A 26,062-nucleotide genomic window follows, 5' to 3' on the forward strand; every position below is an offset into this window, starting at 1 on the left:
GTGGAATCTGATTGGTCCATAGGGGAGGCTTAGAAGGGACATAACTGGTAATAGCTACTGGTGGCGATCGAGCCCAGTAATTCCAGCCTAGTTCGGCAAGGGTGGAAACTGGACTTTTAAAGTCAGTTAACACTCTTGCCTCTGGAAGATGCATTACTGATGACATGCACATGGAAATAGGGCCCTCCCCTTATTCTCCAAATTTAATATGTTGTATATTGTTCTAATAAGCATCCCCTTTGCCAGTTTTCTAAGCACCTGGATACTTATTTGGGCGAATATGGTATTTGTATAACAATGTAGCAAACTTTCCAGTAACCTCTATGTGATCAGCTAAGGCTGAACCGCCAATCAAAAATTCAACATCAAAATGAATATGTGCCACAATAGTAGCACTAAGTAAAACAGATGGTAGAACTGTGAACACTTTTGTAACAAATGGTAAAAGGGGCTATAAAGGTCTGAATACCTTATTTCAATAACTTTTAATGTCTCCTCTCTGTGTATCAATTTCTCTATGCCTCTGAACAAAACTGCACAGCCATTGTTAACAAAACACACTTCGTCATTGAGCAAATTCATTACTTTGTGACTAAAATGAACACAATTTCCTTCTGAACATACTGAAATTTCTTTCTGAGCATCATTTCATAATGACTCATTCTCAATATTTAACCATAAAGGTTTAAAAAGAAGGTACAGGTTGTAAATTGTCAAGTCCTCCAGCTTACCTCTTAAAATCATTATAACTCAGCACTGTAAACTTATTTGTCACATACACATTCACTACTGGAGCTCAAGAATCGGTTATACCATGTATTCCTACTTCCTTGCAGATCCGGGGTAGAATAGGCCTTCAGCAAACCATGCTTGCCGTAAAAGGCGACTAACAGGATCGGGTGGTCAGGTTTGCTGACTTGGTTGATGCATGTCATCATATCCCGATTGTGTGGATCGATGCTCATGATATTAATCACTGGAATGTCTGGTTCAGACTTGACTATTTACAGACCGCCGTCATATAGCTGGAATATTGCTGAGTGCAGCGTTAAACAACAAACCAACCAACCTACTTCCTAGCTATTAAAATCTGAAAATACTAAAAGTGTTGATAAAATATACCTCATTCTTGTGACAAAGTAAGCTCACCAGGAATAAATAAGAAAGATTTTGACTAATTCAGTAGTAATAGCATGATCGTGATGTATATTGATTTATACACTGCCATTAAAAGCATTAAGAAGCACTGCTTAAGACACAATCCTCCACCAAGTGAGCCCATGCAGGCTAAATGTGACGACACCATCAGTGGCTGGGAAGACATAGACATATTCCGGCCAGGGACACCAGTACATGTACTACACTCAATATACACTGTGGAGAACTGACCCTTGTGAGCGCATGCTTGAACCAACAGTTCCCAACAAATACTACAGAATAGGGCTGGGACGAGTCCATTCGTTACCACTCACCTCTTTCCGTAACCTGCAAGAAGACTCGTCCCCAAATCGATGAATGCTATGTGCGAAAATATGACAAACCAATCAGAATGCGCGTATGATTTCAAGTTCTTCGTCAAAGAATCCCTCAGAAATATGTTTTGATTTTACATGTATCGCATCTAAAAATATACCCAAGGCACAGTTAAACGTGTTCAATCATACTGTATAATTTGTATGTCCAGATGTGCTTTCAATTGCATCTGAAATACATATAATATATGGGGAAATATATGTGAACCATAACGCGATGAGTTGACAATTATTTTAGGTATGCCCGTTTGCGCTAAGACGGAACCCAGTCGTAAAAATGGCCATGAGAGGGGCACGAGTCGCTATTCGGCTTGTCCCAGAATAACACGAGTTGGTCACGAATGGGGACAAGTCCAAATTTATTACCCAGGTACCCAAACCCCTATTACCCTACCCTACCTGGGTACCCGCTCTAGGTCTCAAGAGATGGGTACAAAATGGGAATAGTTTGACCATAGCCCTGGCAAAATATATTTAGATACATGTATGGCCATGTATTCCCCGAAGTTGACTGTAGTTAGTGACTTGTAGTATAACCATTCAGCTCTAGATAAGTTTGGTCATTAAACAATATATCACGTGACTAACCACAGGTCCGGGTAGTCCTGTGGATACCCGGGTCCTACTCAGTACCTGAAGTACACGTCCCAGCCCTACTACAGAACATGAAACAATGAGTGTAACAGCTTGATCTTGATAAGCAGTTAACAAAAACAGCTCTATTACAGAAGATTTTCTTAAAGCTCCTCCAATGTCAGTTTTCCACAATGCTGCGTATCTTCCTAATTTCAGTTGATTTATGTCCATTATTGAACAAGTGCTTGCTTTTTTTCTTAAATAGTTTCTTATTTGTCTCAAATAGTCTTAATTTGGTAGTTTGAAAAATCTACATAAATTTCTCCTTGCTTGAAGTGTTCCATGTTTGTTTCTTCTGTCTTTTTTCTTTGTATCTTGTCTCGCTTTAAACACTGTTGGGAGCCTTGTCTGAAACACTGCCCATATGACACCATGGTCACAGAAAGACCCTGTACACATGTGACACCGTGATCACAGAAACACCCTGTACATATGTGACGCCATGATCACAGAAGACCCTGTACCTGTGAGACTCCAACCGAACAACATCTTCAAGTGTGAATACTTGACACCTGTCAACACAAGGTGTCATGAACTCATGCAAGCTGAGACAAACTTCCACAAATCTCAAACTGGTTGATCATCCCAATATATGATTCAGTTCTTACAAACGACAAGTTCATACAATTTTTACAAAAAAACAGACAATGGTTTTCCTTGAAACATGTCACTCGACAAACGTAAAAAACTTCCTAAAAGCAAGACATTCAAGCATTTGTCTTTTGATCACTCTGACCCCGCTGGGTCGCCATCACAGCCGATTCCATTCAGTCTTGCCTGCTGACACACACACACAGGTCCATCCTTGGCATGTTCTTCATCAGACAACATAACTACACTACAGCTACACGGTAAGTCACAGCTGTCACCACCCTGTGAGAAAAAGCACTGTGTAGTATCACAACTCATGCCCAAATATGGACACTTACTCCCATGAATCTGATGAACAGGCAGCATCGAGCACAGCATCCTGTCAGTGCTCCGCTCCTTCCCTGACTAACCCCAGGATGCAAGTCATTCACAGGTCATACTTCTGGCTTCAGTGTCCAGTGTCATTGATCTCAACGTGATATCTGTGCAAAATTGATCACTAGGCTTCAGAAACGGGTCCATCATTGTCACTTCGCCACTTGACCTACAGGTATTGGAATCCATCTGAAGTTCTTCAGATTCAGATCAAAAGGGTTTTTCATGAAGATGAACTTTTAAAACTTCATGATCACAGGTTAAAACTTTCACATGAAACAACTTGACTAAATGCAATTGGTGGGTCAACTCCTTGAATACACAAGGAAATTATCAACTTTTACAGCATCATTTTAAAAAGCAAACTTTGTATAGATTAAAATAAAAATAAAGTTAAGAATAACAACCATACTGTTATCTATAACTGTCATACAACGAAATACTGTTGTCACATACAACTGTTATACAACTGCATATTGTTGTCACATACAACTGTTATACAACTGCCTACTGTCACATACAACTGTTATACAACTGCCTACTGTCACATACAACTGTTATACAACTGCCTACTGTCACATACAACTGTTATACAACTGTAATCTGTTGTCACATACAAGCTGTATTGCTTGTTGTTCATCTAATCAAGGCTATTTCTATCTGGTGCAATTAATTGCAATTATAAACATGCATTTGTTAGTATACAAAATAGTATGATTCCGTACAAATTAAGAGTCAAATCAAGAGATTTGATTGGAATTCAAAGTATTTGAGGTTCAAATATGCTGCTGAAAGTTAGGTCCAACCAGAATCTCTCACACACCATTTTCCCAAATAGTTCCTATCCCAGTTCATCCATCTGACTATTTTCATCAACCATCCCATCCTCGTTCATCAACCACACTATTTCTATCTCACACCCCATCCTAGTTGAACCGCCACACTGATCCCACCCATCCCAAAGCAGTTCACATTAAAGTTAAATGTTTTACTGAATCTTCATTAGTATGGTTGACCCCATCTTCAGAATCTCTACCCCTAGTCCTATTTCGCTGTCCCTTTTATGTATCTGGGTGTACACCATTCCCCCAAATAACAGATCTATCCCCATCCCTCAGTTCCACCCTTCAGTCTTATTCCCCACCCCACCCTTCTATATTAAGGTATAAGTCGAACCCTTTACTGGTATTCACAAATCACTACCTTTAGTCCCATTTCCTGTCCTCTATATATGAATGTATGCCCAACCATCAAAAGTCAGATCCCCACCCCTCAGTCTCACTTCCCAATCCCTGTTATATCTGGTTGTATGCTGGGGGTGGGGCAGTGGGTTGTGTGGTGATTGGAGCACCTGGCTCCCCAGGGGGAGGTGAGAATGCTGAGGGCATGCTCGGGACTTGTGAGGTCGGGTTCCAGGTGTAGTATGGGTACGACGGCGCCCATGCAGACAGCCCGCTTGTGTGAGCATCGTCATTCTCGTCTCGAATCTCAGTCCGACCAAACACACTTTCTTCATACGATGGAGGGGCTGAAAGAGAATTCTGCCATGGTCAATGTACTGACATAAATAATCAACAAACTGTGACTTTCGCCTTAATGTCAAACATGTTAATACTGGGTTAAGCAATAACTCACACAAAGATCATATGCACAGTAACAAATTCAAAGTTCAAATAATTTTTAAATTTAAATAATTTTTTAATTTAAGGGTTTTTGCGGGTGTTATAACAATTTTAATTTTTAAAAAGCAGATTAATTCCTTGCTTGTTTTTGTTATTTAATATGTAATAACATATGTAATTGTTACTAACATTTATTTGAACTTGAATTTGCACTCAAACTTCCCTGTCGAAAAACATTTTCAAATCTTGTTTTGCCATGCTTTGAAGCACACACTTCACCCCAATCAATATGGAGGAAGCCCTCTACAAGTGACATTATAAAAACTGCAAATGCTCAGATGCTGTCAGTTTAAAATAGATATGGAACATAGCACTGCACAAGAAGATTGAGAAGCTTTTGACTGTGTATTGAATCTACTAAATGATTAAATACGGAAATTAAGTAGTAAATCATGAAATCGCAGTCAATACTAATACTGTATTCGACATAAAAAGCGCCCAGGGCACTCTCAAAATTAGAAATAGGGGGCTCTTATTTTGGTGAAAAACAACAGAGTTGAAAGATCGTAAAATTTGTGGTTTATGCTGACAGCCTGAAATGTTTATATACGACAGATATATTTTTCTAGAATTTAATTTCCCATAAATGAGGATGCATATAACACACGTATTATACACGAATAAATAGGTCTTGTGTACATTGATCAATCAGAAGGGGTGCTAATTGGGATTGTTCACTAGCCAATACCCGTATATTAGCAAATATCGCCTCGGACGCTTACTAAGTCAAATACGGTATTACAAATTTTCTGCATCCCAAAGGATGCACTCTGTAAATCTTGTGTGATCATTTGCAATTTTTATGCATATATCACCCAGTATTTTGTTAATCCCTGATCTAAGTCATGTCCTTCTTTTGCTTTGCTATTAATGTAATGACAAGGAATACCGTGTTAATAAGTCGATGTACATTGAGCATTGAAAAAGTAACATGTGACATAGTGGTAACAGCAGTGACAAAAATATATATATATACTACTCAAAAGAAGTTAAGGATCACCCAATTCTTTCATATTGGTAATGTTTATCTGTCATGGCATGAGAGATTAACCATTGTAATATGGAAGAATCAGGTGATCCTTAACTTTTTTTGAGTAGTATATATATTGATTAATTTGATTGATTTTCCACTGAAGAAAACCAAAAAAACATGCATAGATAGTTTGAACAAAGAGTATGATCAACACACATGTGGATCTCAAATCTGATCATAGTTTTCGCAATTGAGCAAATATAAATGTTTTAGTTATGTATATGCTGACATGTTTTTAAGGAATTTCATTTCTTGTTTAATAAAAAGAATATTGTCAAGTGTATGCAGATGTTATGGTATCATTAAATAAACTGAAGTTGTTTTTATAATGATTTTTTTAATTGCTCCCTTATAGGTTTCATTGGGTCATAATAGGAATAATTGTATCATCTTCTTATTATATATGGAACACTTGGTAAATGCAATCTGACAGTTATTTACAAAATATTATTTACTACTGCATCCACAATGCACCTACAAATCAAGATTTTAGTGTACATATTTATAAAGAACTGTAAACAACGATATTTCACCGATATTATCAATAAGCTTGAGGGCAATATCTTATGTTTATCAAGTTTTTCTGTGGTAACCATGGTAACACAAGGGTAATTTTATTTATAGTTACCTATCGACAATGTGTATAAATATAGCACTAAATCAGAGCCAGGGTGTAATTACGAGTTTTGTTAATGCTTAAATGGTTGTTTCAATGGTATTGCAATAAATGTGCTTTCAAATTAAACCTTTTTTCGCGTATTTGAGGTACAGGTACTTACATTACTGATATTACAAGACGGGCAGTGGCTGGACAAGTGGTACTTTTATTACCAATAGGGCAGTTGCAACTCCATAGTGGGCAGGGTTAGCAGTACTAACGTTAACAGTAGGGTGGTGACTGCTCCATAGTGTGTAGGGCTGGTGGTACTTACGTTAACAGTAGGGCAGTTACAGCTCCATTGTGGGCAGGGGGTAGCGGTACTAACGTTAACAGTAGGGCGGTGACTGCTCCATAGTGGGTAGGGCTGGTGGTACTTACGTTAACAGTAGGGCAGTGGCAGCTCCATAGTGGGTAGGGCTAGCGGTACTTACGTTCCCAGTGGGGCAGTGGCTGCTCCATAGCGGGTAGGGCTATCGGTATTTACATTACCAGTAGGGCAGTGGCAGCTCCATAGTGGGTAGGGCTGGCAGTACTTACGTTCACAGTAGGGCGGTGGCTGCTCCATTGTGGGTGGGGCAGAAGGCACTGAGGGGCCGAGGGCAGGAGTGTAACCAGGTACTCCTTGTGGTTGATGTAGAGGTATGGTACCAATGATGATTCCTCGCTCTATCGTCAGCGTGTTCCATCCCAGATGAACCTTCAGCTGATAGCAGTAAACACAAACAACCATTGTCTAAACATCACAGCATTATCGGTTTTAGTTTCATTTTCTTCACTTAGAATTATTAATTGATATTTACCATACATGATGAAATATACATCACTGAAAAAATGTTAAGAACCATCCAATTCTTTCATATTATAGTAGTTAATCTGTCATGGCAGAGACTGAGAATATCCCATCAAAAAATGATCATGGAAATCTTTTAGAAAGTGCTAACTGCATTTGTCTCAAGCAAAATGACATCATCCATTTGATAGAAAGTCAACAGGTGTGTAAGAATCTCAAAGAAAATATTACAGCTATTGGGGTATTCACAATCTCAGCATATTAAATAACAAAAATCACAGATTTTGAAATCTTACAGCAACAATGTACTGAATATCAATGATTCCACATCCTTCCAGGCCTGAAGGGGGTAGTGCGGGAATGATGCCCCCTCTGTTGATGTGCTCCTCCATGTTCTGTTTGATGCGGCAGGGGTGGGAGAGGAGATCGAATTGGTCCAGCTTTGTGTGCTGCTTCGGGTTACCCGAGGAAAAGATACTGTCAGAGAATCCCGTGTACGTCACAATCTGAAACAACATATACTGTCAGAGAATCCTGTGTACTTCACCATCTAAAACCACATATACTGTCAGAGAATCCTGTGTATGTCAAAATCTGAAACCATATATACTGTCAGAGAATGCCGTGTACGTCACAATCTGAAACAGCTTTCACTGTCAGAGAATTCTGTGTATGTCACAATCTGAAACAACTTTTACTGTCAGAGAATCCTGTGTACGTCACAATCTGAAACAACTTTTACTGTCAGAGAATCCTGTGTACGTCACAATCTGAAACCACATATACTGTCAGAGAATCCTGTGTACGTCACAATCTGAAATCACATATAGTTAGAGAATCCCGTGTACATCACAATCTGAAACCACATATACTGTCAGAGAATCCTGTGTACGTCACAATCTGAAACCACATATACTGTCAGAGAATCCCGTGTACATCACAATCTGAAATCACATATACTGTCAGAGAATCCTGTGTACGTCACAATCTGAAACCACATACACTGTCAGAGAATCCTGTATACGTCACAATCTGAAACTAAATATACCGTCAGAGAATCCTGTGTACGTCACAATCTGAAACCACATATACTGTCAGAGAATCCTGTGTATGTCACAATCTGAAACCACATATACTGCCAGAGAATCCTGTGTACGTCACAATCTGAAACCACATGATATAATGTCAGCGAATTCTCAGTATGAGAATCTGATACCATATATACTGTCAGAGAATCCTGTGTACATCACAATCTGAAACCACATATACTGTCAGAGAATCCTGTGTATGTCACAATCTGAAACCACATATACTGTCAGAGAATCCTGTGTACATCACAATCTGAAACCACATATACTGTCAGAGAATCCTGTGTATGACAATCAACATGATATAATGTCAGCGAATTCTGTGTATGACAATCTGAAACATAATATACTGTCCCAGAATCCTGTGTATGACTATTTCGAACTTAACACAATCGTTATCACTCATGCTCTGAATTAGTTAGTAAAACAGGGGACAACAACTCTCGGTCGATGGTTATGGAACAATAAGTGTTTTTCAACAATTCATAACACATCATCACTTAACACGAGTGAGTGAGTGAGTATGGTTTTACGCCGCTTTTAGCAATATTCCAGCAATATCACGGCGGGGGACACCAGAGATGGGCTTCACACATTGTACCCATGTCGGGATTCGAACCCGGGTTTACGGCGTGACGAGCGAACGCTTTAACCACTAGGCTACTTGACCGCCCTCACTTAACACGAAGATATTCCTTTTCTCAACAGTGCAGTTATGATGCTTGGAAACATTATCCATTTTAAAAACTGCAAACCTTTCATTCATCATTGCTTGGTCCAGATTCAATTGTCCCGAAGCACCATAAAACAACACACACTCACAAGACCTACTGACCTGTCTAAGTTCCAGTTCTATCCGTTCCACATTGGAATCCGACTTATTGTACACATCGATGGTAAACACAATGGGCTCGCCAGGCACGTAGCCCGTCTTGTTGAGCAAAAGCCTCCCCGTCACGGTTCCCGACGAGCAGCAGCAGGACTCGATGGTCTGTTCCTGCTCCCCTTCAATCGGCATCTGAAACACCGGAGTACAACTACAGATGTACATTTTGTTTGTTGGGCTGACTACGGTATAAGGATATATACTGAAATGTTGTTATAGTGGTATGTGTATATTAAAATGAAGAAATGAATCATAACAAGTGAAAAAATATTTATGCTTCAGAAGTTTGAAAAAGAAGATATTGTCTGCCACAAAAACTACATTGTTGCAAGGTATTTTTCTTCAAAATATATTCTGGCTCAGATTATTAATTGAAAACTAATCTGGTTTTGCAGCTGTAACTGAAAAAATACCTATCTCTGGACAAAATCCCAACATCCTTCCCCCACCCAAGCTTATAAAATTGTTGGTCCCTTAAGTATATTGATACTTTCTCTAAATGCACTACATTTTACATTTTACAAGCAGGTCAGTACATTCAGGTCAACACTAGTTGAGTGGTTGATTTGTTGTTTTACGCCGCACACAGCAATATTCCAGCTATATGAAGGCGGTCTGTAAAATAATCGAGTCTGGATCAGACAATCCAGTGATTGACATCATGAGCATCGATCCACGCAATTGGGATCGATGACAAGCATCAACCAAGTCAGCGTGCCTGACCACCCGATCCCGTTAGTCGACTTTTACGACAAGCATAGTCGCCTTTTACGGTAAGCATGGGTTGCTGAAGACCTATTCTACCCCGGAATCTTCACGGGCCTCAACACTAGTAAGGAGATCGCATTTTGAAAGTAACAACCACTTACAGCTGCATTACTGATGAAGTTGAGATCGAGATGATGAATGACTGTGAAGGCCCTCTTGGTGTGTTCATCAAACTTCCAGGGTCGGTCTATGGTTGCTCTACAGAAGTAGCGCACATAACCGCGGCGTCCCTCGAAGGAAGATGGCAGCGTGGGTTGTAGGGCTAGGAAGAAGGGGTACTTGTGGAAGCCTGCTGGGTGTTCCACTGACGCCTGACCTGGGGGAACACAACAAGTCATTCTTGATAAAAAAAATTGTTTGTTTGTTTAATGCTACACTCAACAATATTCCAGCCACATGATGATGGTCTGTAAATCAAAACTGTTTACACCTAACTTGCCACAGGAGTAGCTCACAAAGAATATATCTGTAGTTTCAGCCATTTGTTTGTTGTAATTTTTAGTAGCTTGTGTGGGGGCGGTCGGGTAGCCTAGTGGTTAAAGCGTTCGCTCGTCACGCCGAAGACCCAGGTTCGATTCCTGACATGGGTACTATGTGTGAAGCCCATTTCTGGTGTCCCCCGCCGTGATTTTGCTGGAATATTGCTAAAAGCGGCGTAAAACCTCACTCACTCTATTAGCTTGCGTGCAGGTGTTACAATAAATGTATGACTTTCCCTAGACTAATATCTAGTCTGTGAGTGAGTGAGTTTGGTTTTACACTGCTTTCTGAGAGATTTCATCAGAAAATGACATATCAGGGGTAGGCTGCGCAGGGGGTTTATTCATCCCTTTATGAGGGGCATGATGATGACTAAAGTTCCCCTGTCCTTTTCTTCTTCATAGAAGTTGTATTCAATGAAGAAGTAGATTGCGATGAATCCCATCACACTCATTCCATCTTCTTCCTTTGCACCGCGAAGAGGTATTGTGCAACTTCTTCCTCTCTCTAAGGAGTGCAGAAACTACACTTCACCTCCACAGTGCAGTTGAGGAATGTAGGGGGGTGTGAGTCGGGATCATGATGAAAACAGAGGGGTATTAAGCCAAAGCAAAAAATAGTAGTTAGGAAAAGATGAATGGCAGAATAAAGAATGCAATCCAAGCAAAACATTTCATTGAAAAAGGATAATTTTGACAAGATGGCTTGGATTACAAAGCACAGAAAAATCTTCCCAACAAGCTGGGTGGTGCAAAATAAAAGAGTGACGAGTCAACCGGCTTGGTCACATGGTTGTGGTGCCCCTGCGTGGGACAAGATTGCATTTGTTTTTTTGTTCTCTGGGAACACAGGACTATATCTTTTTGGAAATGACCTGAGATAAGCGATTAGTTTCTGTCAGGATAAGGTAAAATTAGAAGAATGTTTTTTTCAAAATTATTCTAATTTTATGCATGATTGCAGAGATTTGCTTCAGTCAAATCCGGAAAACCCATAAAATATAAAAGTGTTGCCTTACCTACAATGGTGATATCAGTAGTCATTGTAACAATCAGTCATGTTACTCTGTAGCGGTATCATGAGCAATGATCTAATTATACATTAATTTATGTATGGTGATCTACAAATAATATGGTGTTTGAATGCAAAAACAATTTGACTTTACTATAAGACACAACAGCCAAACAGAAGCTTCTGTTCAGGTACATGTCCTACCTGTCCCATACAGTTTGATCTGATGCTGGATATAGCCCTCATTCCCCCGGTAGTCTGTCTTTGTCCGACCATGTTTCACCTCCCAGTGGGCCTTGGCTCGTCCCTCGAAGTAGATGACGATACCTGAAACATATGTAGTTATTATTCAGCTGGTTTCATACACCCTGTACAAGTGTTTCCTGGCTGACACAGTGGCATTTACAAATATTTCAAATTGAAAATCATTCATCAGTCTGTTCCAGAATATATTTGAGTTTTGAGGCCTGTCCCACAGAGCGGTCTTATCTACACAACCATTGTAAATCCACACTCTAACACGTACCGGTACTTGATTACCACCAGCATATTAAATCTCAATTCTATTAAGATATACATCCTGGACTCATTCGCGAACAAAGTAGACACAATTTATGGATAACAACTTCTTTAATACTGTTAACGCGACGTTTCAGTATAGATCCTTATGCCATTGTCAAGCAAGACTGAATGAGGAGGTGAGGTGGGTGAAATGGGGTTTAACGTCGCGTCCAAGATTATTGCACTTACATAGAGACATGCATGTACGCGTGTGTGTTTGTGTTGCTGCTTGTACTAGTCCGGACTGATGCCGATTTATAGTGCTAGCTAACTGAGATACCATGCCATAGTTTTACATGAATACCCCACTCAGACACGGTATACTGACTCCGAGCCGACCAGTCCTTGTTTTAGCCCCTTAATGCCGAGCGCCAGACAGGGTAACAACAAGTACCATCTTTTAACGTCTTTTGGTATGACGCGGTCGGGGATCGAACCCCGGACCCTCCGCTCTCCGGGCGGACGCTCTACCGCTCTACCACGGAGGCAGTCGACTGAATGAGGAACATTGTACAGAATATAAATAGTAGGTGGAGGATTAACAGTAGAGGATTAACAGTAGAGGATTTCCAAAGTGGCATTTACAAATATTTCAAAATGAAAATCATCCATCAGTCTGTTCCAGTATATATTTGAGTGTTGAGGCCTGTCCAACAGAACTGTCTTCTCAATATAACCATTGTAAATCAACACCCAAACACATCCTTTATTACCAGTGTATTAAATTTCAATTCTATTAAGTATCACTGACAGAATTTCTCTTGCTCAGTGAGCTTGAAATCAACAACCAATCAAAATGTCACTCAGAAACACATGGAACTACATTCAAAATTGCTGCCACGCCTGTGCAATCCCTTCAATATTAAATCAGGTGTATAAAATGATACAAGATGTTTTCCTAAATAATAAGACAGGTGGGGGTGGGGGTGGGGTGGGAAGATTTCTTATGAAACAAGAAGTTCTATTAGAACTTGTGCCTGCATGCAAAAGTTGAGTCTAGTGAATACTGGTTGTATCACTTCAACTTCCAAACATGAAAGAACTGTGTAACTTGAATGGACATCTATTTATAGCATCGTGTCATTCGAACCAGACCCAAAACAGAGGTATGGCACCGAATTGTCCTGGGCATATATTTTAACAGAACTGAAATACAGTAAACTGGATAACTGAGGATGACTTTAGGGAGATTTACAAAAGCTTTAGCACTAACATTGTGTGTGGAACTAACTAAGTACCCTTGGCAGACCAATTGTTGAAATTTTTTTTTACGTTAAATTGTATATTTATAATTATATACTTATCCTATCTCACACTATGCATTTCTTCCTTCTTCTTTTGATCCTTTTGTGAACATGGTGAAAACATGCTAAAAGTTTCCAGCTTCTAAAAACAATTGACCTGAACACAGGTCAACATCACAATGGTCACCACCCAAACAAATGGGTCACACATTGTAATACCTCTGCCACATCATTCTCTTTCTTAGACCTGACAGGCTATAGAACCCGTGAAAATCAAGGTTAGACTAGGTCTTCAGCAACCCATGCTTGCCGTAAAAGTCGACTATGCTTGTCGTAAGAAGAGGCAACTAACGGGATCGGGGGCTCAGGCTTGCCGACTTGTTTGATGCATGGCATCGTGTCCCAATTGCGTGAATCGATGCTTATGATGTCAATCACTGGCTTGTCTGGTTCAGACTTGATTATTTACTTGTAGTTACCCTGCCTGGGGCTCAGCATTAAGAAGCTAAAACAAGGACTGGTCGGCTTGGAGTCTACAGTATACTGCGTCTAAGTGGGGTATTCATGTTAAACTGAGGCATGGCATCACAGTGGGCTAGCACTATAAAACTGGCATCAGTTTGTGTAATAACACGCACGCATGTGACATTTCAGCTCACCGCCTCAGACGTTTACGTAATCACAGACTGCCCCATGGCTTTCAGGAAAAGTTTGGCATCTTCATGTTTATGTGACATCCATGGATCACACAGATACTTACTTCTCATCTTCATTGGCTGTGTCAGTTTAATGATGACCTCTCCCTTGACATGCTCCCCAGAAACAAACACACCACGGTCATTTTCAAAGCGGACCTCGAATTTTTCGAGCTTCATTTTTAAAATCTGGATCTGCAACAAAAGAAGTGACTGCAACAAAAGAAATGACTACTCAGACAAAACCAATAACTTTATGAGAAAGTTTTAATACTTCCTTCTCAAGTTGGCACAATTCCACCCATATAACCCTGCCAAAATATAAAGAAACAAAAATCATTATTTGGGTAACCAGACCTCCAGATAAGCTGTGTATCTGCGTGAAATACGCATCAGAAATGCAGAAATATGCAGTAAAATAAAATCCAAGGGTATCAAATACGCAAAGAACATTACAGATACGCTACAAAAATAAAACTTGTGTGTATCATCATAATATTGTACAGCAACCCTGCGTATTCGATCAGCAAATCAGCAACTTATTTTGAAATTATAAACAGGCATTCCGTCAACCTTGCCAAACTCCACGATGACAGTTACATCATGATCATTTGGCATCACACTTTCTTGTGGAAGTATTGCGGTATTTTTCCTATAAAGCTCTCGAACCCACACGACACCAGTTTGCAGGGGATAGATGAAGTGTTTTTAAATATTTAACCTAAATACCCACATGTGTAAAAACTAGTGGGTAACAGAAATTTGAATACCCAGATAGAATTACTGATAACCAATGATTTTAAAATGTATGGGTAAAATACCCACAACACCAAAATCTTATCTTGATCTCTGGGTAACGCAAGGCAACTCTCTCCCCAACCTTTTATTGGCCAATGAAAGGTTTTGACAGTTTTCAGCATTTCAGTGCATACATTTCAATTTATTGATGTTTCATTTGCAAATGACTTGCGAGTTGCAACTTTTATTGATAAACAAGTTATCCACAGAATATTTATATTGCATAATTATCATTTCTAATTTCTTCTGAGGAATACATACACATGTGGCATGTCACAAATAGATAGGCCAGGCAAACTAGTGGATGTTTCTTTATTCATGTCACACAGCATAAATATACCACAGCTGACATTTTCAGGTTTATGGGTCAACATAATAATCTTAAGGATGGGATTACTGTCAACTTCTGCAATTCACAGAGCTACAGATAAGCAGCGTATTTGCGTAAAATGCCCCCCAAAATATTCAAAACCCAATTACTTTCAATTAACTTGCATACAGAAACGCATGCATTAAACTCAAATGTATAAAACAGCAAGCGTAAATACCCAATGAAGCTTTTTCAGCATGTGTACAAAGGAGTTAATTTCCGAAACACAATTACAAGCTAATTTACTTTCCTAGTCAAGCCTATATTTTTAGAACAGTTATATACATTAGAAACATTATTTCATTTTTTTTAAATCTTAAAATTTTTCACTCATTTGGGGAAAAACCCAATAGAGTGATGAACAGATGAGTGAAAAAGTATTGGTTACCCAATGAAAAATGTAATAACCCAATTAAAATAGAAATCCTAGAGTAAAAACTCAATTGCTCAAAAAGTTATATGGAGCTCTGAGTTCATATATATATTATATTGATTTATTGTATATTTTATAGGGAACTCAAGTTAATATTACATTTGAATGTTCTCCATCAATATTGTTTTTGGAATCGATTCATTGTTCGATACACTATCAAGATATATAGTTCATGATAAACTATGTTTGAGATACATAGTTCATGATACACGATGTATCAAGATACATGGGTCATGACACATGTATTGAGATCCTTGGTTCATGACCTGCACAGTGCAGCCAGACAATGAAAGTGACCTGCAGTGTGCAACCAGACAATGGAAGTGACCTGCACTGTGCAACCAGACAATGGAAGTGACCTGCACTGTGCAACCAGACAATGAAAGTGACCTGCACTGTGCAACCAGACAATGGAAGTGACCTGCACTGTGCAACCAGACAATGGAAGTGACCTGCACTGTGCAACCAGACAATGAAAGTGACCTGCACTGTGCAACCAGACAATGGAAGTGACCTGCACTAAAGAACCAGACAATGGAAGTGACCTGCACTAAAGAACCAGACAATGGAAGTGACCTGCACTGTGTAACCAGACAATGGAAGTGACCTGCACTAAAGAACCAGACAATGGAAGTGACCTGCACTGTGCAACCAGACAATGGAAGTGACCTGCACTAAAGAACCAGACAATGGAAGTGACCTGCACTGTGTAACCAGACAATGGAAGTGACCTGCACTAAAGAACCAGACAATGGAAGTGACCTGCACTAAAGAACCAGACAATGGAAGTGACCTGCACTGTGCAATCAGACAATGAAAGTGACCCGCACAAAAGAACCAGACAATGAAAGTGACCTGCACCTTGCAACCAGACAAAGGAAGTGACCTACACCATGTACACTGTGCAACCAGAAAATGAAAGTGACCTGCACTAACAATCAATCCTTATTCATGGTACTTATGTGTGGGGTGTGTTACAAATTCATACATTTTCTTAGTTTCATGGCATGATAAATGAACATTGATAAATTTCTAATAGTTGCTGTACAATCACAAGTCATTAATTTACAAAATTTGATCCCGTTTGGGTTGCGGTAGAAATAGTTATTTAGATATTTTGCTCTTAAATCTTCATACACTGGACATACACATAAAAAGTGATATTCATCTTCAGTACAATCAGTTTTACAAATCCTACAAAGTCTGTGTTTTCTTGCAATACCTTCATATCTGCCTGTTCAATAAATAGATCATGTGAGCCACAACAGAATTGGGAAAGAGCTGTTCTAAACTTATGTAAATTTACACTTAATAGATAAGGTTTTAGTATAATAGTAGTCTTAAATGTAGTGTAACAGTTTGCTTTTCTAGAACTGGACAAAGAACCATGCCATTTTTGAATGTACATATCTTTTAAAGTCTGTGTCAAACGGGAGAAGAAATGTTGTGGCATATCTACATATTGCTGTAACCAAATATAACCATATCCACATTCGTATAACATGTTTTTAACTTTTGATGCCCAATTTTGTTTCCCATGGCTGTCGTAGAGAAGCATCATATTATAGCATTTTTTCGGGTATCTTGAAGATGGCATATTTAATAGCTTGACCCAGTATTTAATAACCTTTAATAACTATTGATATACATGGGAAACCGTCCGCATTCACCATATACCCTTGCGTTTTCTGTGCTAGATTTTACCCCCAAGAACCGTTTACATGCATATAATTTTTTAATTTGAAGTTTACACGATATAAAGCTTTTCCATTGGACGAGAGGTTGGTCACATGACCGTGAAATTGACGTTCATAAGTGTATGAACGACACAATTTGACGTTCATACGTTTTTCACGAGACCGTGTTCTTTAAATGACGTAAACACTGACGGACTACTTCCACATTCCTGGGGAAACCCCTGGGAATTCCCTAGCACGAAAACACACATAAGCGTTCTTTCTGATCATTTAGAACCTTTATTCTTGGTCTCGGCGTTTCAGTATACATTGAGAAATGTCAGAGAAGGTGACTGCATGATTGTTCACGAATATCCTCGCTGCGGCCTATCCTAATGAACAAACGATGAAATGCACATCTAAACTATCGTAGAGTCGACTCGATCCGTGCCAATGCTGACATTGACTGTCTCCAGCAATCTATGAATTTACCTTAGTGTCTGTTTGACGCATCTTTATTCACCTTTCAATGATCGGCCAGTTGATCAATGATGACGTACACATGTAACCGCCACACGTTCATTAACAATTTCGGAAATCTCTCCCGTCACGTTTATCGGTGTCTGCCATTTTGACGTCTTGTACTTGATGTAAATGTATTACGACGCGCTGTCATTGTGACTGACTTACTGAGGTAGTTGTTTACAGACCTTTCTCATCTAATGAGGATATGATTTGAACACAGGTGCTGCTTAAGATGTTTCTGAAGAGCAAGTTGTGCATCCATACGCCCATGTCACCTCTCTTTTTGAGGAACCATTTTACTCCGCGATATAGCTGGTTGTTGTATGGCTGTCAGTGTAAACATGAAGTCACATGTATGTATTGTGTTTAGATCTTGGCCTACATCGTTTGAGGTAAGAAATTGTGATGAAAAAATGATAAGAATTGACTTTCACTTTGTGTGAGTTCATTGGAGTATGAACCTTCATAGAGTGAGGGCCAAACATTGTATGAACGTTGTCGCAAGCTCCGACATTCATACAGTTTGGCCCTCACTCTATGAAGGTTCATACTCCAATGAACTCACACAAAGTGAAGGTCAATTCTTAAATAAATGTATTTTCTCAATAAAATCCAAATGTTCTAAACCCCAAATTTCTGATCCATACAATAGCATCGGGCTTATTTTTGTATCAAATATTTTAAAATAAACATCATATGTAACATTGTCCAGAACTCTAAGACTTATTAATATGCCTACAAAAAATGTCTTGGCTTGCAATGAAATGTTATGTGCATTCCTTGACCAAGTTAATCTACTTGTAAAACACAAGCCTAAGTATTTATAAAATGGAACAACTTCTACAGGCTTCCCTCTATAAAACCATTTTTCTTTTGCTGGATATGTTACCACCATTTTTAAAAACTACAACTTTGGTTTTATCCATATTTACAGTAAGTTTTGCCTCGTCACAATAACTCTCTAATACATGTATTTGCTTTTGCAGGCCAGGTATTGTGCTCGAGAACATGACTATATCGTCAGCGAAAAGAAGCAGAAATAATTTAATAGTTTCTGGGTGCAGTTGTATTCCATCAGTGCAATTTTTTTTTGATTTGATATGCCAAATCATTTATGAAAAAGGAAAATAAGAAGGGACTTAATATACACCCTTGTCGGACACCCCTGCTACTTACAAAAGTATCCGATATAGCGCCATTGTTCCGGACACACACCTTCACATTTTTATAAAGAGAGCATAATAACTTTCCAATTTTGCTACTTAGCCCATGTCTTTGAAAGAGTGACCACAAGTTATCCCTTTTCACAGAGTCAAAAGCTTTTGCAAAATCTACGATTACAGCATATAGCTTCCCTCGTTTCACTGATAGATATCTCTGAATTATAGAATATAGGATAAAAGCATTGTCAGTGGTGGAGTATCCTTTTCTAAAACCTGCTTGTGACTCACTTATCTTATCCAAAGAATCCGCCCAGAAAACAAGTCTCTTATTAATAATTGAAGTAAATATTTTACTGAATGTACTTAGGAGAGTTATGCCTCTGTAGTTACATGTATACACATCGCTGGTTGCGCCCTGTTTGTGAAGAGACAATAATGCCAACTGTCCAATTATCTGGAAAATATGATCTCTCTAAAAGGATATTAAAAATTAGTTCCAAATATGGTATTAAAATATCTGAGGAATGTTTAAAAAACTCTGCTATCACATTATCATTTCCAGATGCCTTATTATCTTTAAGGTTGGATATGCTGTCAATAATTTCCTCTTTAGATATTGGACATTCAAGAATATCATCTGTTACACTGTCAACTTTATCTTCGTTGAATTCAAATAAATTGTTATCGTCATGGCTAAATGGAACTGAAAACAGTTCCTGGAAATGTTCAAACCAGGCTTGAATATCAATGTCATTTTTGCAATATATATTTGGTTTAATGGCTTTTAGCGATGACCAAAATGTTTTAGAATTATCTATGCTTGATTCCAACAGCTTCTGCACTAAACAACCAGACAATGGAAGGGAAGGGACCTGCACTAAAGAACCAGACAATGGAAGTGACCTGCACTGTGCAACCAGACAATGGAAGTGACCTGCACTGTGCAACCAGACAATGAAAGTGACCTGCACTAAAGAACCAGACAATGAAAGTGACCTGCACTGTGCAACCAGACAATGAAAGTGACCTGCACTGTGCAACCAGACAATGGAAGGGAAGTGACCTGCACAAAACAACCAGACAATGGAAGGGAAGTGACCTGCACTAAACAACCAGACAATGAAAGTTACCAGCACTGTGCAACCTGACAATGAATCTCACCTGTACAAAACAACCTTATAATGAATCTCACCTGCACTAAACAACCTGACAATGGCTCTTACCTGCACTAAACAACCTGACAATGAAACATACCTGCACTAAACAACCTGACAATGAAACATACCTGCACTAAACAACCTGACAATGGATCCTACCTGCACTAAACAACCTGACAATGGCTCTTACCTGCACTAAACAATCTGACAATGAAACATACCTGCACTAAACAACCTGATAATGGATCCTACCTGCACTAAACAACCTGATAATGGATCTTACCTGCACTAAACAACCAGATAATGAATCATACCTGCACTAAACAACCTGATAATTGATCTTACCTGCACTAAACAACCTGATAATGGATCTTACCTGCACTAAACAACCTGATAATGGATCTTACCTGCACTATACAACCTGATAAAGGATCCTACCTGCACTAAACAACCTGATAATTGATCTTACCTGCACTATACAACCTGATAATGGATCATACCTGCACTTAACAACCTGATAATGGATCTTACCTGCACTAAACAACCTGATAATGGATCCTACCTGCACTAAACAACCTGATAATGGATCTTACCTGCACTAAACAACCTGATAATGAATGTTACCTGCACTAAACAACCTGACAATGAATCATACCTGCACTAAACAACCTGATAATGGATCTTACCTGCACTAAACAACCTGATAATGGATCTTACCTGCACTAAACAACCTGATAATGGATCTTACCTGCACTAAACAACCTGATAAAGGATCCTACCTGCACTAAACAACCTGATAATGGATCCTACCTGCACTAAACAACCTGATAATGGATCTTACCTGCACTAAACAACCTGATAATGGATCTTACCTGCACTAAACAACCTGACAATGGATCTTACCTGCACTAAACAACCTGATAATGGATCTTACCTGCACTAAACAACCTGATAATGGATCTTACCTGCACTAAACAACCTGATAATGGATCTTACCTGCACTAAACAACCTGATAAAGGATCCTACCTGCACTAAACAACCTGATAATGGATCCTACCTGCACTAAACAACCTGATAATGGATCTTACCTGCACTAAACAACCTGATAATGGATCTTACCTGCACTAAACAACCTGACAATGGATCTTACCTGCACTAAACAACCTGATAATGGATCTTACCTGCACTAAACAACCTGATAATGGATCTTAACTGCACTAAACAACCTGATAATTGATCTTACCTGCACTAAACAACCTGATAATGGGTCTTACCTGCACTAAACAACCTGATAATGGATCCTACCTGCACTAAACAACCTGATAATGGATCTTACCTGCACTAAACAACCTGATAATGGATCTTACCTGCACTATACAACCTGACAATGGATCCTACCTGCACTAAACAACCTGACAATGGATCTTACCTGCACTATACAGCCTGATAATGGATCCCACCTGCACTAAACAACCTGATAATGGATCCCACCTGCACTAAACAACCTGATAATGAATCTTACCTGCACTAAACAACCTGATAAAGGATGTTTCCATGTACCAGCAGTTTCAATCCTGCACTAATACAAATCTGAAATAGTGAGATCGGCCCCATTTATACGTCAAGTCCTCTCCCCTACCCCCCTTCCTCGGGATCCACCAGCGTTGCAACTCCTGCCATAACTTGTGGAAAAGAAAGACTGATTTAGTGAGTAATTATTGCTAAACCAGGCACTACTTACATGCACCACTAGTACGCTGTTAAAATGATCAATTAATTAAGTGTGTCACAATGTAACAACATGATTGATGCCCCCAGCTCAGGAGCAGTAACCTACCTGTCATGAAAGAATAAACATATCATGCACCCACCAAGCCTCTCACTGCTCTGTGGAGAATTGTCAGAATTTTAATTATCAACCACTTTTATAATGTATTATACACTCGGTGGGCATACTGGCTGTAACCATGATAACAAACACTGTGCATGTAGTTTGATGTATCTGCATTTATAGTTAACATGTTCAATGATATCTATTACACGTCATATAGCTGGAAAATTGCTGAATGCGGCGTTAAACAACCAACAAACAAAACATTATATATCAATAATGCAACATACCGTATTTGACGTAATAAGTGCCCCGCTTTAATAAGCGCCCACGGCGATATTTGCTAATATACTAGTATGGCTAGTGAATAATCCCAATTCCTTCAGACTGATCAATGTACACAAGACTTACCTATTTGTGTATAATACTCACTCATGTGTTATATGCACCCTTAATTATGGGCAATTAAATTCTGGAAAAATATATCTGTCGTGTACAATACACACAGACTTTTCTTTTGTATCATTTCAGGCTGTCAGCATAAGCCCCTTTTTCTAATTTTGAGAGCGCCCTGAGCGCTTATTACATCAAATACGGTAATATATTTAAATTTTGCGAATGTAATATATTTCTGATATCTGTGATCAGACATGTGATTGCTTATGGGATACATAACCAACTGCAGAACCAAGTACCAGGGGTCCCCAAGGAAGGGAAGAAGTGGGATCCCAGTATTACTGCTTTAGTATTTGAATCTGGTGGCCCTTTAAATCCTTACTTTTAGCATTCGGCTTGGCATCAGGACCTCTTGCCTTTCCAATCTCATTAAAATCAGATCTTGCTTCTCGCTATCGCTAATTAAGATCTGAGGACATCCCATTACGGGTCACGTCAGAATGACGCTTCATCCGACCAATCAAAGCGTCGCTTACCAGATCATGAAAGTGACAGTGGAAATTCGAAAACGGGGTATTTCGAACGACAGTTACAGCCCGTACAACTGATTCCGCCAAAATTATCGTCTAGCTCTCGTTTGCGTGGGATGAACATGATAAACATTTGAACAGAGGAGTCGTTGCACAGTACGTGGGAAGCATTGTCAAACAATCACAATGATATATAAGACATTCCGGAATGTTCGTTTGTTCAGTTTTCAAAATTTTAATCGAGAACTGTGTCAACATATTTTTCAAGCGTAGTCTGAAATGGAAGTCGCCAGGTTGAAACGAGTGCTGCTTTCTAATTGGCTGATGTTGACTTCTTGTTCGTCATTTCAATTGGAGGTCAAGATTCGAGAAATGTCGTTCCGACGTGACCCGTAATGGGATGTCCTCAGATCTTTTGTTTAGCGGCAGCGAGAACTTAGATCTGATTTTAGTGAGATTGCTTGCCTTTCATGCTTAGTTTTGAACATTGGTTTTGCTAACCGTGGTACTCATGCTTGTTTATCTACAATAGAGCATGAAACTTCAGATACTGATGCTCTTCCTAATGCAAACTGGCCAAATACTTCATAAAAATACATAATGCAAAATCCATTACATGTATTAAAAACAGCAAAGTACATGCAAGGAGGAGGCAACTGTGTCAAACCAGTGTTACTAAAAAACGTCCTGGAGACCTTTTGCTTTGTTGTCTCAGTATTTTAAACTATGGCAAATTATGAAGTGTCAAGTATAAACAGTTATGACAAGGATCCACTGACTTTTATACTTAATTTCAAATGCAGACCATGCTATTTTATTAGAGAATAAGAGCTGGGTTTTATCTAGCATGTCTAGACCTGCTGAGCTGCAGCAAACGTCAGTTAACATACCTTAATTTTGGAATAACAAATTTCCAATTGATGTGTTATGGCTGCACAGAGGTGTCTTTTATTATTAAAATATTTATATACTTCTCTGTGTTTTCTGAAGTTGAGAAAAGTGACATTTCACTGCATTGAACATAACACTTTGACGGAACTACTGTCTTACAGCAGTTACCTCCCTGCACATTATCTCCCTTTGTTGTAAGTGTCTTGTCTGTACGCAAACTGTTGCTTTCCTATTTACGTTAGTTCCACATTGACAAGGCCAAATAATACAGTTAAATATTGATTCTTGACGTTTGTTATTCTCTTGAAAATGTTTCATCACATCTCTTGAAAATGTTTCATCACAAACTGTAATTTTAGGTGAGTTGAAATTGGGTTTAACGTCGCGTCCAAGATTATTGCACTTATATAGCGACGTGCATGCACATGTGTGTGTGTGTGGCTGCTTGTACTAGAACGGACTGATGCCGATTTATAGTGCTAGCCCACTGAGATACCATGCCGCAGTTTAACATGAATACCCCACTCAGACACAGTATACTGACTCTGAGCCAACCAGTCCTTGCTTTAACCCCTTAATGCCGAGCGCCAGATAGGGTAACAACAAGTACCATCTTTTAACGTCTTTTGGTATGACACGGCCCGGGATCAAACCCCGGACCTTCCTCTCTCCGGGCGGACGCTCTACTACTAGACCACGGAGGCGGTCAACTGTAATTTTAACATTTAACTTGTCAATTGAGAGTGTTCGTTTTTCAAAACGACATTCTTGTTACTTGTTTTAAGGCGCAACTACAAGGGGTGGAGAAACGTACCTGCGTGTTAGGTTGTAGTAGCAAATCTATATAATTATGCAAAACAATATGTAAAGCGCTCCCAAATACTAGCATTAGTCCGTTTTATTCGGATGTCTGAAAAAGCGTGTTAATTCACAAACAAACATATCTGGTCACGTGATATGCAAATAAGCCTGTGGCAGTGGTCTTATGCTAAGTCACCACTGCGCCGGAGCGTGGGTAGGGAGAATTTACGTTTCAATGTTTTACATTTGTAATGCAATAATTTAATTTTCGGGTAGATATCTACACAAAAAGGATATAATAAATGGGATATTCCATGTGTCAAGTGAAATATTTTGTTTCTCTCATCTCGTGACAGGGGAAAGGAGATATTTTTACTCGTGGCTACATGTATTTCACTGATAAGAGGACAAAAAAGGAGGAGGAGGCTTTTATGTTTAGTTTTTCATTATTCCATTAAATGCAATGACAAAATACCCCTTTTCAGATTTACAGACAACATGAATCTAAAAGAAAATCCCAATTTTGAACAAAATAATTTGCTTGTCAGTGGTAAATAGTTAGGTATGCTAGTTAAATCCCTGGAGTGAATAAACCACATTAAGACAACATAAATTATAAAAGCAAGTCCCTCTCAACCAAAAGTCCACTTTGACAAAATAAAAAGACAATTTAAGGAAAGTTCTTTCTGGCCTCTCCTGATAAAGGGTCCAATGGGCGAAGCAAATGCCAAATGACCATCATTTTCATATTTTTAACGTGCTGCAAACAATTACCGTAGCGTCATCTTCAAGGGATATCTTTCAAATTTAATAATATATATTGCTTTTGTTGTCTGGGTATCCATGCAAATGCTTAATCTGATTACATCATCACGAGGTGATTACATAACATAGGGTTACATGGCGCCTTTTGTCCAGATTCTAGTTCTACAAGTCTTCGCCTACTACGGGAATATTTATGTTTTATTTTGTATTCAAAAGAAGCTCATCAATAAAATTCATCCTTTTCAATTGTAATATTAATACGTACCTCGCCACCTCCTGCTTACATTATTGTCTTGTAATGAATTATAAAACCCTGTGACAGACGACAACTTGTTGACAAATCGTGACCGAACTCTGAAGGGTCTGTCAAACACCCAGTGCCGATGAGTCAATTCACGAATCCTAATCGTCAACCGAACAAACGGCTTAACACATGTAGTGCTACCTATTGTTTTACTTACCAGGTTTTCTATGTGTAAATATCACCGGTAAATCGTCATAATATCAACCTTGGAAAGAGATATTTCATTCGTCAAAAGAATGAAATTACACTGTCCAAAACGCAAAACACAGGATGACAGTGACACTTCCGGTCCAGATACGAGTTTTTCGGTTTCGATTATCTCCCTTTGTCCACACCCTGTAGAGTTAATAGCGCGATTATATAAACAATTGTTTAGGTGTGTTTATGA

General features: G+C 39.0%; 1 protein-coding gene across 2 annotated transcripts; it reads right to left on the reverse strand.

Moving 5' to 3' along the window:
- Window positions 1–1,677: 1,677 nt before the first annotated feature.
- LOC139454442 (arrestin domain-containing protein 17-like) lies at window positions 1,678–25,955 on the reverse strand. Of its 2 annotated transcripts, none has more exons than XM_071236145.1 (8): window positions 25,832–25,955; window positions 14,099–14,228; window positions 11,738–11,860; window positions 10,144–10,358; window positions 9,224–9,406; window positions 7,597–7,806; window positions 7,048–7,213; window positions 1,678–4,662 (listed from the first exon to the last, which is right to left on the reverse strand). In XM_071236145.1, exons 2-8 carry the CDS (start codon window positions 14,211–14,213, stop codon window positions 4,430–4,432), a joined length of 1,245 nt encoding a protein of 414 aa, XP_071092246.1. In that variant the 5' UTR covers window positions 14,214–14,228; window positions 25,832–25,955; the 3' UTR covers window positions 1,678–4,429. The 2 variants fall into 2 exon arrangements, with proteins under 2 accessions (XP_071092246.1, XP_071092247.1); XM_071236146.1 differs by having other exon boundaries at window positions 14,099–14,246.
- Window positions 25,956–26,062: the final 107 nt, after the last annotated feature.

Source organism: Haliotis cracherodii, unplaced genomic scaffold, assembly GCF_022045235.1.
Source record: "Haliotis cracherodii isolate W230 unplaced genomic scaffold, xgHalCrac1.p SCAF_10, whole genome shotgun sequence".
Lineage (NCBI taxonomy): Eukaryota > Metazoa > Mollusca > Gastropoda > Lepetellida > Haliotidae > Haliotis > Haliotis cracherodii.

Excerpts from the sequence above, each read along its gene's own strand:
- LOC139454442 (XM_071236145.1), bottom strand. The coding sequence starts at position 14,213 with ATGAAGCTCGAAAAATTCGAGGTCCGCTTTGAAAATGACCGTGGTGTG. Across the intron at positions 7,807-9,223 it reads TAGAACTGGAACTTAGACAG|ATTGTGACGTACACGGGATT; the intron begins GTCAGTAGGTCT and ends ATGTTGTTTCAG. Across the intron at positions 7,214-7,596 it reads ATATTCAGTACATTGTTGCT|CTGAAGGTTCATCTGGGATG; the intron begins GTAAGATTTCAA and ends TACTGCTATCAG.